General features: G+C 39.4%; 2 protein-coding genes across 3 annotated transcripts; one reads left to right on the top strand and one right to left on the bottom strand.

The window, feature by feature from the left end:
• Positions 1–230: 230 nt before the first annotated feature.
• On the top strand, positions 231–1,797 carry LOC146708158 (uncharacterized). Its single transcript, XM_085459918.1, has 3 exons — positions 231–402; positions 484–580; positions 757–1,797. The coding sequence occupies exons 1-3, from the start codon at positions 297–299 to the stop codon at positions 1,094–1,096; spliced, it is 543 nt and encodes a 180-aa protein (XP_085316044.1). The 5' UTR covers positions 231–296; the 3' UTR covers positions 1,097–1,797.
• On the bottom strand, positions 1,481–14,032 carry xpnpep1 (X-prolyl aminopeptidase (aminopeptidase P) 1, soluble). 2 transcript variants are annotated; one of them, XM_085459916.1, is made up of 20 exons: positions 13,974–14,032; positions 12,731–12,855; positions 12,323–12,386; positions 11,722–11,826; positions 11,217–11,309; positions 10,368–10,511; positions 10,009–10,104; positions 9,193–9,274; positions 8,641–8,851; positions 7,440–7,529; positions 7,297–7,347; positions 6,938–6,996; positions 4,741–4,818; positions 4,580–4,651; positions 4,443–4,503; positions 4,236–4,305; positions 3,580–3,753; positions 2,782–2,858; positions 2,493–2,591; positions 1,481–1,670 (listed from the first exon to the last, which is right to left on the bottom strand). In XM_085459916.1, exons 2-20 carry the CDS (start codon positions 12,845–12,847, stop codon positions 1,551–1,553), a joined length of 1,863 nt encoding a protein of 620 aa, XP_085316042.1. In that variant the 5' UTR covers positions 12,848–12,855; positions 13,974–14,032; the 3' UTR covers positions 1,481–1,550. The 2 variants fall into 2 exon arrangements, with proteins under 2 accessions (XP_085316042.1, XP_085316041.1); XM_085459915.1 differs by lacking the exon at positions 13,974–14,032 and adding an exon at positions 13,086–13,349.
• Positions 14,033–15,756: the final 1,724 nt, after the last annotated feature.

The raw sequence follows: 15,756 nt of genomic DNA, 5'->3' as shown, positions 1-15,756 counted from the left end.
ACTGGTTCTGGGTCATCACCCAGAGCTTATTACAAACAGTATAAAGGGATCAGCATCTCCCTCCCCTCAGTGTCCCCCAGAAACCTGAACAGAATAATGAGCAGTAAACAGGGAGAGTAGCAGAGAGGCAGAAGAGGGGGGTCTCCAGCTCAAGGGCTGACAAAGAAGGGGGGGTCTCCACAAAGACTCACTCAAGCTGTTGCAGTCACATGGGCAGAGTTTTTTTTCAATAAACCAATGAAAAGAGTTTTACAGCCCAGCCTCGAGTCCTTGTTTTGGATGTCAGTGGCAGCAACATGAGTGAATCCGCACAAGACAGAGTGCCGACGGCAGTGAACCTCCACCTGAACGGGACCGCAGCTTTGGAGCAGCAAGACGAGAACATGAGCTCCGGCCTGTTTGGTACGTAATGTTCTTCTGTTAATTTCTCAGAACTCTTATCATAAAGTTTAACCGTTTTTCCCTTTGCTTTCTGCCACCCAGATATCAAAGTGTTTAACTTTGTGATCATCACTTTGGCCTTTTGTATACTTTCCATCACTGGCTTGTACTGCATTACCGTCTGCTACAACCGTTCCAGGTGAGCCTAATGGACTAAAGCATGTTTATAGATATGTGCAACTCCTAGTTTAATTGAGGTAACAGCTGAATGAAATTGTGTATTTGTTTAAATTAAAACTGATAATCTTAAAGAGTGACCAGGTAATCCAAAGTAAAGTTACATGTCAGTGTAATTACTACTGCTTTGTTCAACAGGCAGTCAAAAAGAGCACAATTATACGAGAGCGCAGTGACCCGAGGCGAGCTGGAGGATCCCGTGGCAGTCAAAGCAGTGAAGAGATCGACGAGTTTCATCAACCCTCTCACCTTCTTCAGGAAACCAGAGGCACCAAAGGATAACTCCCGGATCTATTACATCTACAGTAACCCACTGCCCGTAGGAGGGAAGGATGAAGATGAGGAGGGAGCCAATAAAGCCATTGGCGTACCAGAGGAGCAACAGGTGCTCTCATTGTCTCACTCGTTTCAAGAGTTCGCCAGTGATCCTAAAAGTGGTGTCGTCCTGGACACTCCAATATTTTACATGCAGCTTTAGAGGGTGGGAAACAGTTCTAACAAGATTAGCTAGAGGCACTTGACTCAGTCTGAAAGGTTTGAAGTTTGACACCTCCAGCTATGTGTATGAAAACTTCTCACCAAGATGTGAAGGGCACTACATCAGTTGTACAACCTAGATTCAGTAGTCTGTGATACACTACTCAGAACTACTACTACTGTAGATTTCTTTTGCTCTAAAAGAGTCTGAATAATGTATTCCATGTTTCATGAACACTCAATATATGCTAATAGTTCATCAGAAGTTATTTCCCCTCACAAAACAGTAAGGATATAAAAGTGCTTCTTGCTTTTGACAGATCTTTAATAAAACTGCTGATGTAATGTGCTTTACAAAAGAAGCTGGGTGCGAGACATGGAGAAACATGAGAAAATACAAACGTTTATCACTGCAGAGCAATCAACAGTAATCCTGGGCAAAATGATCATGGTCCTCAGATGATCAGCTGGGTCTCTCTGATCAGCCACTCTAATGCCTCCTGCCTACCCTGCCTCTCCAACTCTGCTCCAACCACCTCCCGACACTTCCTGTGGTACTCATTCACCCAGTCCCGCTGCAGGAGAGGAGAGCCAAGAGTCAAACCACATATACACGGCATAATGTAATACAGGATTTCAATAACATTGCAAGCTGAGAATGTTCATATTCACTGCACAGAATAAAAAGCTGATAATACTGGATGTGCAGAATTTGAAGTTTTTACCACATATATAACTGTGATAAACTCCAAGTTAGGGCTGTGCGATATGACCAAAATCTCATATCCCGATATTAAGACATCTATCGTCCGATAACGATATAAATCACAAAAATGTAACATTTTTTGTAAATTCTGTGAATCTCGGGCAGCTCGACTTGCGTTAAGTGTTTCCAGCTGGACGTCGTGTATCTGGAGTCGAGTGTTTTAACCGATGCATGAAACGATACATTTTTAGACATAAGTTGTAACAGCCGCCATTTTTTTTTGTGAGTATTTATTACATGGCGTGCTGCGGGGAAAAGCCTGTTCTAACGTTTGAGTCTAAGGTTTATTTTTTAGCACCTGGCGGCTCTTTTTTGCTTCCCATCAGTAAACACTCTGCATCTTTCACGTGATTCAGTTTATTTTGAAAAGTCTCAACAGGATCTTGAGCTTTATTGTGAAAGGTTTATGTGGAACAAGCGGACACACGGTGGTTGCTAACGACAACGCATAAAAACAAACGCTTGTCTGTCTGTAGTGTGGTTATATTCAATGTAAGAGAAAGAGTAAACAGTTCATTTTGCGACACCACGAAACAAACGATTGCGTAAAAAATATATCGTTATATCGAACAACCCTACTCCGAGTATACATATACAGATTTTTCTTTTTATCCGAGTACCAAAACCTTACCTCCTTCTGAGTGAGAAGCTCTGTATTCATCATTTTCACTTGGATGGGAACCAGAGTGAGAGGCTCAAATGTCAGACTACCCCTGTTTCTGTAGTTGTACTGCACATACAGACAGAAAAACAAAAACAACATTAATTCATCTCATTATTTTGCTACAAAGAATTAAAAGTAAAGAACATCTTAATGGTTATAACGACTCATAGATATTTAGAGAATGTGTAAAAAAAGAAAGTCGTATGTTTGATCTACTGCATTTCTGAACATTCATTTGACCCGTTTTAACACGTACTTTGGGCTTAGCTGGTACAACGAGGACCACATTTTCCAGACGAATGCCAAAAGATCCATCTTCATAGTATCCAGGTTCTACAAAGAAATAACACACACAAACACACAAATTATAGCCAGCTGAGCTTTGGTAGCCTTATCCTCCTAGGACGTGGCGTCCACACATGTGGACATCACATTTTGGGTTTTCTAGACTAAAATACTACATTTTGCTCTACAAGTGCCTGATATCCACTTACGAGGACATTAGACTTCCACTAATCTATCAAAAAGTGAATGTCCTGATATGTGGATCCGTTTTTTCTCAGAAACAAAAGTCAGTTTTTTTTTTAAAAACAAACAAACACGTAATTCTTTGTTTTTACATTCATCCCAATCAGCCCACATAGCAAAGAGAAAGAAAAAAATGCATGCCATGAAAGAGTTCGGGTACTTAGGAGGTTAAATTTGGATATTTTTATAAGATTTTCTTTCAATCTCTGGAAAAACTACAGGTTCCTCTTTTGACTTGTACACTACTTGGATAAGCAGATATCTCCAGAGGAGATACAATGATGTAGCAGTTTTTGACTGTATTATATCACAGAAAAAAATAGAAGGTTAATGGAAAAAGTCAATTAATTATTGACTTTGTTTCATTTCCAGTGTACTCACGGTATTTATTGTTTTAGCTCTTTCCTGAATTTGCTGCTGGGGTTTCTCTGAATAACTGGACATTTATTAATCGAACAGCTGCTCTGTAAACACTGCAAATGCAACAGATTCTTCATTTTATGATCCATTATACAGTAGATCATACCATCGCTGACAATCATGCCGGCCTCCAGCGGTTCATCTGCGAAGGTTTTGTAGCTGATGCCGCAAGGCCCCTCGTGAACGTTGAGGAAACAGCCCACCCCGTGACCTGTACCATGGAGGTAGTCCAGCCCAGACTCCCACAGGGCTGCACGGGCAAACGAATCCAAGAGGTGGCCTGGTAAAGGAATAGAGGTTTAGATCAAAATGTCAAAGGTCTTTTACTTCTCTGCTTGTGCATGTTAAAATACTGAGTGTATGATCATAAAATACTGGTGGCAGCCAGTGGTAACTCTTAGCCTACTAGTAGATGCACCTATGGTAATAATTTCAAACTTCCATGTCCCCTGGCAGGGTGACAGCTTCCGGCTTTTTACGCGATATAATCATAACGCGATTGTTCTTCCTTTGGTGTAAGACACAGTTCAAGATTGTAAGTAAACAAGCTTGATTGGCCAAAAAGATGCCCGTGTTATGAGCGACAAAATGTTTATCTTGTAGAAATAAAACATTTGTATTCCTGAATAGACAGAACAAGTACTAATCACCGTGAGTCATCTGGAACTTTGTTAGCTATTTTGGTGTAAAATCGTCATTTTTAACATCCGTGTACTGAAAACAACATCAGCATAGTCTTAACGACAGAGCCGAGTGCTGCACCTTTTGTTCCATTGGGGAAAATGGCAGCGCTGACAGCTATGTGTCCCTTCAGTACGTAGGTAAAGCATTCCTATGAGGAAAATAGCACACATATTACAAAGATACATATAATAGTCTTTGTAAATAAACAGTACTGAGTCAACCTAAGTGTAATTCAATTAAATTAACCGGTGGCAGGAAATATTCTGAGCAATCGCACAAACTTACCTTCTCAAAAGCAGATGGTGTCCCGAAGTGCATGGTACGTGTGACGTCTGTTGTTCCATCACTGCAAAAGACGTAAAGAGGTAACTGATTATCCTAAAGACATCTGCTCTGCAGCATTTAAAAACAACCTTACTTACACGTATTGAGCTCCAGAGTCGATGAGATAAACTTCATTTACGGTGAGGGTCCTGTTGGTCTCAGGCAGTGGTCTACAAGCAAAAACATGAAATCACAGATACAAGCTAAAACTATGAATTAACAAAAATGACACAAATACAGTTTTTATTTGCAAACTAACCTGTAATGTATGATCGCTCCATGTGGACCAACACTGGAAATTGTTGGGAAGCTGAGACCCACAAAATCTTTCTGCTGACTGAAAAAAGTGCAAGAAAATGGTAAGCATTAATGACAGCCATAATTATACCATGAGAAATATTTTAAATATTTACATTGGAGAGACCAAACAGCCACTTCACAAGCGCATGGCACAACACAGAAGAGCCACCTCCACAGGACAAGACTCAGCAGTCCACCTGCATCTTAAGGATAAAGGACACTCTTTCGAGGATGCCAGTGTTCACATTTTGGACAGAGAGGACAGATGGTTTGAAAGAGGAGTGAAAGAAGCCATCTATGTCCACTGTGAGCGACCACCTTTGAACATTGGCGGGGGTTTACGACACCAACTCTCTGCCATCTATAATCCAGTTTTGAGCTCCCTCCCCAGACGCCTTAACGCCCACTCACATCCTGGGCCATCTGACCTCAGGAATTCGCATGATAAGGTGGGGCCAGGTTTCACAATGAACACACCCGAAACTCTGGCTGATTGGGACCCACGCCCAGTTTCACACCTTGGCTCAGGCGATTAGAGGATCATCAGGGGGTCCTTTTGTCCCTCTGTGGGGGGATACTCCCACTAGGTTTATATCTGGGACTCTCCACCATTTGACCTTAGAACTGAAGAAGCTTCTCGGATGAGAGGTGAAACGTCTTCAAGCAACTTAAAGAAGTCCAGACGCTTTTCTGTGCAAGCTCCTTTGACTACGATGACCTGGATGACTGAGAACCTTCACAGACATTTTAAATTAAAAAAGAAAACCAATTATTATTTTTTTCTGTTATTTTTCCGAGATGCAACTGTTTCTTGATGACAGCTTTGGTTTCAAAAGGTAGCCACATGCAATAGTTCTTAATTACCAGTTAAGTGGTAACAGACAAATTTCTTCTTTTTAATGTGATTGAGATGATCGGGGTTTGTTGTTATACAGCAAACAGCTACATTTTAATCAATAACAACTTCTCCGCCTGCTTCCAGCACTTCCTGCTAGCACCTGGTGGGAGTTTGTTTCCCATATTTGCACTATTTTTGCTTACTATAGAAAAGGCAAATGTGCCATTTATTAGTTTTTAAAAAAGTATTTTTTTTTTTAAATGACATATGACACTTTCACCTTTTTACCCCAGAGGGATAAAAATATTGCAAAAGCTTAATACCAGGTTAAGATTAATACCAGAACTTCAGCACTTTGTTTTCCTCCTATGTCCAGTAGAGGGAGCTGTGACCATTCTGTGCTCTGCACACTTTTACTCTGCAAGTTTACACAAGGGGCTTCAAACCAAATAGCCTTACATCTGAGTGGGTTTAAAGGAAAAGACAAAAAAACCCCAAAAAAAAACTATTATCAAGGTCGCACAGTGACCGAGAGAATTCAAGCACACTGAAACATAAGTAAATCGTAACAGATAGAAAAAATGCTAAAAAAAAAAAAAAAAAAAAAAAGTACACAAAACAACAGAAATAAAAAGCAAAAGAAAAGGCTCACAAAACAAATAAACAAAACCGTCACAGAACACAAGAAACTTAAGTTTTAGGAGACAATAAAGTGACGGACCAGCCATGGAAGTGATGAGCTCACAGTAAACATCTAACAGAAACTCTGCTTCCTGCTTCTTTTCAGCGTGCCACAGTGCACACCTTCACATTTTTGTGTGATTTTGTTTGCACCGTAAGTTTGCATCAGTACAGGTTCACTAACGACATTCAATGAAGGTGCACCTGTTTTGCATCATATATGTATATTTATACACGACTTGTCTTGTTTTGAAAGGGGCTTCGTATTGTGATTATATTTTAGTTTTCCATAAAGAAAAGAGCTTAGAGAAGTGAATGCATTTTAGAAATACAGTTGTAAACGCTTGCTTATAATTAAAACATAATCGGCCCAGTTTCAGACAAGTGACAATAAGTGATCTTAATCCATCCATGTGATGGCAGACAGAGGTTCCCGTTTCTGGTAAAGACGGCTATGTGCTCTATTTTTACCTTACCATTTAATTAAAAACCCTTTCAGTTGCACATGAGGGAGGATGCAGATTGGAACTGCACCAGCATCTTTTAAAGACATCCTTTCCAAGAAGGAAGCTGTTGAAGCTAAACTGGATGAGCTTGATCAACGTTATGTTAAACAAAAAAGCAAAACAAAACACACCTACGTAATTCTTCTGCCTTATCAGCAGCAGATATCTCAGTCACGTTGCCGTTTGGAATCTGTAAAAAAACCAACGCATGTGAAACTCAACAAGGAGACAACAAGGAAGACGTTAAAGCTCATGACAAAATGTCATGTGACCATAGCATTCCTACACTCACAGTGAAAAAAAATGAAACGTGTGTTTCCTGGAGTAAGTGAAAATGTGTATAGAGGGTCTTTCCCTTACAATACAAGGCAACTGTTGTGATTAGGTGCTATATGAACTGAATTCAATTGAATTGAAGCCAGAATTGAAAATTCCAGAGATGCATGCATGAAAATAAGATTAAAAAAACAAAACAAAAAAAATACGATACCTCCTTTTCCAACCAAGCAAAGAGTTCACAAAGTGCCACTGCATCTTTGATCTGTTGGCAAAAGCACAAACACACAGTTTATAAAAATATTAGACACACTAATATGTTTTACACTACATATTTCAGGGGTCAGTGATTCTTACATGTGCCATTTTCATGCCTTGAATCTCTGTGGCATTTTTCACAGCTTTGCCGAGGCAGAGTGGAGTGTAGGGAATTGGAGATCGGTGAGTCTTTACCCCCCCGCCCCAAAAAAAACAAAAAAACATCAGGAGAAAACATTAAACATGCAGCTCTTTTACTATTTTTTTTAAATATATTCATACTAAATGAGAAATATTTATTGTATTTTGCTGTATTTTTATAAATGTAATGAACCAGTTTCACATCGGGTAAAGCAGATTCATGTTACATATTAAGAGTTGTTAGTTTTGCTAAAGTTACAATATATTTTTCAAGTTTTACTTGCTAATGCAGGTGAGAAAATGAGTATTTCTACCAGACACTTAAATGTCTGTAATCTTATAAGTCTCTGTCCTATTTCTGAGAATTTAAAACATAGCATGTTTTAAAAAATCTGACCCTATAATCTGAGAATGTGTCATCTGATAGGTACGAGGAAACAGACAGGCAATATTTTTCTAAACTGTAAAAACTCTCTGACATTTACAAATAACCCCTGAGCCATAAAGTACTCAGGTATGTTTTTACCAACCACTGGTATTTAAAGCAGATACTACTTCTTCATATTTGTGTAAACAGACACGACCTAGATGCAATCCAGCTTGTTTTGGGGTTTTTTTTAATCTTCTTTTGTGAACACCAGAAGCCAACGATGAGCCTCTAAACATGAACTATTTATATCTACAGTGAGGAAACGATCACTGCTGAATTTATGAGACCAAACAGCTTTTAAAGGATGCCAAAGACAAGATTTTAGACCTGCATGAGCCTGGAACTGTTGGTACGATTATTCAGAAGTGGCCAATATACAAAATGACCTTCAACCACCCTTTGTCTGCAGCTCCATGTAAGACCTTGCCTCATGGGTGGTTGGCAAGGATGTCTTACTTCAGTGCTTGGCAACAAGGATTTCTCCACCAAGGACTACGTCATGTTCTGCTTGAGGATTGAATACTTATTTCACTCTCTGATATGAAAATCAGTTTATAACTTTTATGTAACGTGTTTGTTTTGGATTTGCAGTCGATATTCTGTCTCTTCCTGTTCAAATGAAACTACCACATGAATTACAGCACGTTCACGTCTTCATAAGGGAGCAAACTTACAAATTTAGCAGTGACTCAAGTAATGATTTCCCTCTTGATTAATCATTTCTCTCACCTTAGGGATGACCTGTGTGAGAGCACAACTGGCTTTATCACAAATCCACACTTTGTCCTTTGGGCCAAGTGCAGCACAGATGGCCTGGAGCTCAGTGTAGACCAACTCATACGGAAATGTCTGGATACTGAGCTCAGGTTTGCTAGGGGAGTCCAGCTGCAGATGCTCTCTCATTGCAGGGTCAGAAAGACGCTTGAGGTCCACAAAAAACCTGCAGAGAGGAAAGGGTTGCTGAGTGAAAAAGTGAAATGGTTAACACAGGAGGAAACCCTGTTCCTCTGGCTTTGGGAGGTGTAATCTGGATGTGCCCTTAACTAGCTACTAAATACATACAGTGTATATATCGCAATACATATAGTATACAATCTGGTTGCATACAATTATCTTTCATTAGCACTAACAGATGTGATTGCACTAAACACAATGAAAATGCACTTCAGTTATTCTGACATCTCTCACTGTCTAAGAGATGTCTTAACTACTGTCTAAGTTTTACAGTAAAGCACTGTTTGTCCAAATTCATAATCACTGATGCATTATACTGGACGTCACCTTATTGTATTCATTCCCACAATGGTATATGCAAAGAAAACTGGGTTGTACTCAATGTCTGCCCCGCGAAGGTTGAAAAGCCCTGAGAAAACAAAACGATAAGATGACAGATTAAAAAAATTAAACAAACAAAAGAAAAAAAAGAAATACCCTATTCTTCCTTCTATTATGATGCATCACATAGCAATGAATACTTTCATTCTCATGAAACAATGAGCCAGTATGAAGTGGGTGGTGTAAAATATCAGTGTTATTATTGAACTGTCATTCATCCTTACAGGTTTCATCTCTATAATCTACAACTATAATCTGCTGGTTGAAGCCATCCAGCCCTAAATGTTACCTGCTGACAATCAAAATAAGTCTTCATCTAATAAACAGGACAATCAGAAACAAGAGCAAATAAAGCACGGTGAACGCTGAGATCCTTGAATCTAAAGCAGTGGTTCTTAACCTGGGTTCGATCGAACCCTAGGGGTTCGGTGAGTCGGTCTCAGGGGTTCAGCGGAGCCTCCACCATGACATGTACAGTTCATTTTGTGCACCAATAAAAAAAATACATCTATGCCTTGAATTTGAAAAAAAATAAAAATAAATCACCTTTTATTTTTCACTAAAGAGGGGTTCAGTGAATGCGCATATGAAACTGGTGGGGTTCGGTACCTCCAACAAGGTTAAGAACCACTGATCTAAAGGGACACTCGCACATGTGTCCTCTACTTGTTATCATGTACCGAACAGTAATATTTAAATCATGCACATTGAAGAGCTTAGCTGAACTGCACTCAGGAGCAGGATAGGAAAACTGAACCGTACACGCAATCTCATCCAGTGCTGTTGCAACAAACCAGGTGATCTTCCTCTCTGACATCTTGGCTCGCAGCGTTGTGATCTTGTCTTGCCAGGAAATACCTACACAAAGCATAAATAACACACAAAGACACAAGTTTGTTTCATACAATGCCTATACATCTAGTTACTCAAGACTGGAAACGTAATTAAAAAGGCCATTAAACTGTGTCTAGATTATGTGGATTTCTAAAAGTATTACACAATTTTTTTAATTTAAAAAAAACCAAAAAAAAAAAAAACCAGACGAACACTTAATAAGCTACTATTAAAAATAAAAAGAGGCTACATGTAAAATGGTTTTAATGCTATTTAATTGCACTGACCAGTGAAGTCTAATCCCAGGCTACGGAGTTGTGTGCTGGGTCTTTCTGGTCGGTCCGGCCAGACGGCATCGATAAGGTTATCCTGCACTGCTACCAACGAGTGGCCAGCACTGGACAGAGCCTTGAACATGTTCTTCCATTGGTCTGAAACACAATATGAGATTTCTTAACAAGCACAAATACCAAATAAAAAAAAAAACCATAGTGTTACTTCATATGGACAACAGAGTCACACTCTGCAGTAATATCAGCCAGCACGCATAGTTTCATAGTCCAACCAGCTAATCTCATGAAGCTCATGCTGATTAAGTCGTATTAGCCTACTTACAGTTATTGCAAGCTGCATGGCAACCCACATCCACCCAAATTTGTCCTTTCATTCGGTTTTTGACAATTCAGATAACTTTATTTATCTCCATGTGGGTATTAGATGATGTCTTATCTGTTGTCAACCATGTGTGCTCTTCTATACTGTGCTATTGATATAAATTTGAAGTTAAAAAGAAATGGCTATCGATTGTAAACAATATTCTTCTGATTATACAGATCCTAACTGAATTTTTATTTATTTAGGGTGATTTGTGGGTCTGAAGTGGAGACGCTGCAGGCTGCCTCTACTCTACAACAAAATGCAAGTGTATTTGTCTGAGAGCTTACGAATTCCTCCATTTTTTTTGTGCAAGTTAAAATCTAATAAGATGAGCTAGAAATGTTCAAATCATGCACTCTTGTTGCATACTGGAATATTTCCTTTAGCCTCGGTTGCCTCACTGCAGCATGAGTGGTTTTCCAAGTAAAGCTTGCAATGCTAATTCACTGAACTAACATGAATATGATACTGTAGCTTACCAGCAGCAATGATCCAAGGATCTACTCCCACTTTTGAGTTTTCAGGAAGAACACTGATCAGCCAGTCTTCCTGTGAGGGCGTCTCCTTCAGCCCTGTATATGATTATTAAAATCAGTTTATGACACCTTCAAGACATGTGAATGTATAATATAAATGACTCATACCAATGTGGAAGATGGAATACTAAAATGTATGAGTGTTTACACTCTTTGCGGACACAAATAGTGTCTAAACTCAAGTTTGGGACACTTTTTCCAGTCTTAGAATAAATAAACATTCTGACTTATTGTCTAGCTGTGACTCAAGCCTTATTACTCATGCTGTGATAGATCTAAATGTCCATGTTGTGCCTGTGCAGCTGCTCCATTAGAGAGCCTCAAACTTTAAAAGCGCATGTAGTTAAATTTAACTTTTTAAATGAGAAGAAAAAAGATCCGTTGGTGTTTGTACTTTATGTAACAGAGAGAGATTTTTTCATCACTGAAACACCAAGGTGGACATTACCCATCTTCATCAGGGTCCAGTTGTTGTCCATCTGCTGGTTGGCTTGCAGGAAGTATCGGCCATCAGTCCACATTGCAGCATGCTGCTCTGTAACGATGGCTGTGCCTGAATGGCAAAGTATGGAAGAAATTTTGTTCAGCACTTTCTTTTGGCTACTTGGCTTTATTTGTACAAAAAGCATATCTATTCATTTCTCTGAAGCAACATATAAGGTTTATACCTCTGAAATGACAGCAGTGAACAAGCAGCCTGAGAAAGAGTGAATTCTTCTTGTCTCGTGTAAAACTGTGGTTATGTCAGGGCAAAAGGCCAGATTTCCACAGTGTTTTCTTACGTTTAAAAAAAAAAAACAAAAACAAAAAAAACAACAACACCTTTCTTGAAAGTTCACAGCCTTTAATGGGAAAGAAAACTACTTTTCAACATGAAACTAGGTGCACTGGTGTTTTTTGTTCTGCTTTACCCTTAACAAACGAGTCTGAACGAGAGATATCAAATATCATTCTGAGTTATCAAATGTTCCAGATTTTTTTGCAGTGAAAATGTTTGATTATACCTACACTTGAGTGTGCAATGGGAATCATGCACAAGCAATACAAACCTGCAGAGCCGTCGAATCCAGAGATGAATTCACGTCTGCAGTCACACGGTGCAATGTATTCACTCTGAAAGTCACAGGGACACGGGAGAAATCAGCTTCATTAACAATCACTGTGAAGTGGCCATCCACCCAACAAACATTTTAATTGCCACCATCGCTGCTAGTCATGTGCATGAAGAAAAGGGCAGGGTTAGGGAAGTGTAATGAGCAAAGGGCTACAATCAGTTGCAAAGGTCAGACAAGACCATGAGAAGTAAATTAAAGTGAATTAAGAAGTGAATTGAGTTCACAGTGAGAAGGGAAATTAGAGAAGGGACAGAAGTAAGAGGAGCAGCTGAGAGATTTTCCATGCGTCTTGCTAACGGGTTGTGTAAAGATATTTATTGTAGTAAATGTGATTTGATTTACCTGATGTGCATCTCCAGATGGGATTATGTAGGCTTGTATAGGCTCAGAGAAGTATTTACAGTTCTTCATTGCCTGACGGAGCTGCCTGAGCAGCTCTCCAGTTATCTTTGGAGACATAGCCTTTTCTGAATGGCAAAGGAGATATGTTTGAAAGAAGTCAAGAAAAACATTAAAATAAAAAATCTAAACATACATAGTTTAAAAAAAAGCAATCTCAAAATGCATCATAAGATAGGCTCTAGTTTCTTGTCAAAGCACAGATCAGTGTCCAAAAACACTGATACACCAGTACTCAATAGGTAATCAGATAGTCTGGTACAATTCCAAAACACAGATGTGGTTCTTTAGAGATTACCTGACTTTTCGGATGGCATGTTGAATTCAGATGACTGAAACTGAACAGACTGACGACAACCTACCAAACTATTCACGTGGAGCTCAAAGTCACAGGCCACACCTGGACCTTTATTCTGCTGCAGTATGCTGAATGAGCAACTGTTACTGAAGTCAGAGTTAAATATTAAAAGAATAAGCTGACTGGGTTGAGGTGGCATTTGTGTGACCCTTTGTACCACAATAATCACCTACAGCAGTGGATTCCCCCATCACTCTCCACAGTGAGTGTGAGGCTGTGGAAAAAGAATCCACAAACCGACCAATCAGGTAGCAGTATTGTACATCGATGAGGTCTCCTATTGGCTAGAAGCTCAGCGTGCGGTTGTTGTTTACAAGTTGACATGAAATGAATCAGCTGCATTCAGTATCTGAACCACTAGCTAGTTAATTTTCTCAATAAAATCCAATTACTGTATCTGAGTGTGTTTTTAAAAAGTAATAAAACAGACAAACGCAGAGTCTGTAGCCGACTTTTGTTTCCATTAAGGCATCACTTTTTTTCCTTGAAAAGGCCAAACAGAACACACAAATAACTAATTCATTCCGAGTATCGGCGATGGATTTACATGTGGGTGTGGTAACACACCGGTGGAATATTAGGAAAGTTGCTAGCTAATTATCCAGCTTTACAGCTGAAAGGAAGCGCTTTTCTCGCAGCTTTCGTGACAGACAATACTACAGGCGTGGGCGGACTGGTCGTTTTCCTCGTTTTGAAAACAGTCCACAGCCTTCTGTACTCGCGCTGAGTCGCCTTGAAACAAAACGCTAGCATTTCAATCCGCAGCTAGCGACCATAAAACGGTAAAGTAGCCCCCCGCATGCAGCCAGTGAAGTGCTGAATACACACCCGGTGGTTTCGCCTTGAAAATGCGACACTCAGATTTAAAATCGAAGCGCTCTTTTAACCAGCTCGGACCTTGTGTTAATTTACAAAACAGGAGGCTGCCATTTCGTTGTTGACGTTTGTGGTCACGTGACTGTAGCTTCTTCCAGTAGACGTAGCGGGATCCAGACTCGCCTCTTCCTCTGTGAATAATTCATGCGCTCTCTACTGCAAACACATAAACGAAATACCATTTCATTAATATTTAAGACTGTGTCCACGCAGTAGATCTCTGAGAGTGCGAAAAGAATCAAAGTGTGTAAAGTAAGTGAAAGGCTACATGTGAGAGAACTGAATCAAGCACACAAATATACACGATGATCAGCCTGCATCTAATATATCATTAGTTCAATTCCTTTGGTTTTAAGTTGTGGCTTCTGATAATTTGTATTTGTTTATTATTAGTTTTAAAGATTTCTATTTCTTTTATGGATTTAAATGATCGATCTTTATCATTTTTTATATCTTTGTACAAGAAAGTTGAAGAATGGAGTGTGCACAGGGTGGAGTGTTTGGAGATGAATCTCAGGGTGATGGTAGTGTTTTACAAGGACAGGACTAGAAATGAGTATATCCGAGGGACAGCTCAGGTTGAGTGGTTTGGAGACAAAGTTGTAATTATTTGGGTATGCTAAGGATGGATAGTGGACATACTGGACGAAGGATATTGAATATGGAGCTGACATCATAAAAGACACCTCACATCCTGGCCACTCCCTGTTCGAACTGTTGCCCTCAGGCAGACGGTACAGGGCAATCAGAGCAAGGACTAATAGACTCAAACACAGCTGTTATCCAACTGCAATAACACATCTGAATACTACAAAAAAATGTCCATCACGCCACTCTTGTGTTAATCTATGCACGGTCTGAAGCATGTGTGTGGGAATGTATGTGAATGTTTTACTGTTATATCTTATTAGTATTTTAAGTATTCTATCTATTTTATTTATTGAATTTTATTGTTTTATTTATATTTTGATATTGCTAGGGATGATGCAATGATCGGGGACCATTCTTAATTTCGTTGTTCTCATGACAATGACAATAAAGTTTCTGATTCTGATTCTGATTCTGACATGCAGGAGGAAAAGAGAGACCTCTGAGAAGATTCATGGATGTAGTGACAGAGAACAGAGATCCTAGGGATAGCGTGAGGTACTGTCACTAAGTAAGACAGATGCCGCTGATCAGCTGCGGTGAGCCCTAAAAGAAGTAGCCAATACAAGAAAAAGAAGAAAAATAATTTTTACAGTCTTGTTTGTTACATTTTCTGTTGTCTTTTCACATGGAATAAAATTTTATTTATAAAATTTGTTTGCTTAGATGTGGCTGGTTGTCTGATACATACTCCTGAATAGATTACTGATGGGTACAGAACCCTGAAAAAACATAAATAAAGAGTGGGTAAAACTCTCCCCTGAGATGTGTGCAAACCTGCTGACCAACTACAACATATGTTTTATTGTAAATGGACTGGTTCTTATATAGCGCTTTTCTACTCTGAGCACTCAAAGCGCTTTACATAACTTCACATTCACCCATTTAAACAAGCACTTTTTGCTTTGTTTTTCTATGTACCGTAAGTGCTTTCTAACTGTCACACAATATTGCTCTGCATCAGAGAGCAACATGCAGACTAGAGCAACCAACCTGACTAGGAGATGACCTCCTGAGCTACAGCCACCCCACAGCTACTGCTGTGCTTTTTCACAGAGTAATGTTTTGCTTGGGGATCAAATGTTTA

This window comes from Copadichromis virginalis, linkage group LG6 (assembly GCF_057382275.1).
Source record: "Copadichromis virginalis isolate Kocher_CV1m ecotype Utaka linkage group LG6, C_Virginalis_male_GT1.1, whole genome shotgun sequence".
In the NCBI taxonomy this organism is placed as follows: domain Eukaryota; kingdom Metazoa; phylum Chordata; class Actinopteri; order Cichliformes; family Cichlidae; genus Copadichromis; species Copadichromis virginalis.
The sequence above is the reverse complement of the archived record's forward strand: the minus strand, read 5'-3'. Positions and strand labels throughout refer to the sequence as shown.

What these genes read in the sequence shown, in the direction of transcription:
- LOC146708158 (XM_085459918.1), top strand. Translation starts at nt 297, where the DNA reads ATGAGTGAATCCGCACAAGACAGAGTGCCGACGGCAGTGAACCTCCAC. An exon ending in CATGAGCTCCGGCCTGTTTG is followed by an intron (nt 403 to 483) that starts GTACGTAATGTT and finishes TCTGCCACCCAG; the next exon opens with ATATCAAAGTGTTTAACTTT. An exon ending in GTCTGCTACAACCGTTCCAG is followed by an intron (nt 581 to 756) that starts GTGAGCCTAATG and finishes TTTGTTCAACAG; the next exon opens with GCAGTCAAAAAGAGCACAAT.
- xpnpep1 (XM_085459915.1), bottom strand. Translation starts at nt 13,284, where the DNA reads ATGCCACCTCAACCCAGTCAGCTTATTCTTTTAATATTTAACTCTGAC. An exon ending in CATCTGGAGATGCACATCAG is followed by an intron (nt 12,387 to 12,730) that starts GTAAATCAAATC and finishes TGTGACTTTCAG; the next exon opens with AGTGAATACATTGCACCGTG. An exon ending in CACCATCTGCTTTTGAGAAG is followed by an intron (nt 4,306 to 4,442) that starts GTAAGTTTGTGC and finishes TTTTCCTCATAG; the next exon opens with GAATGCTTTACCTACGTACT.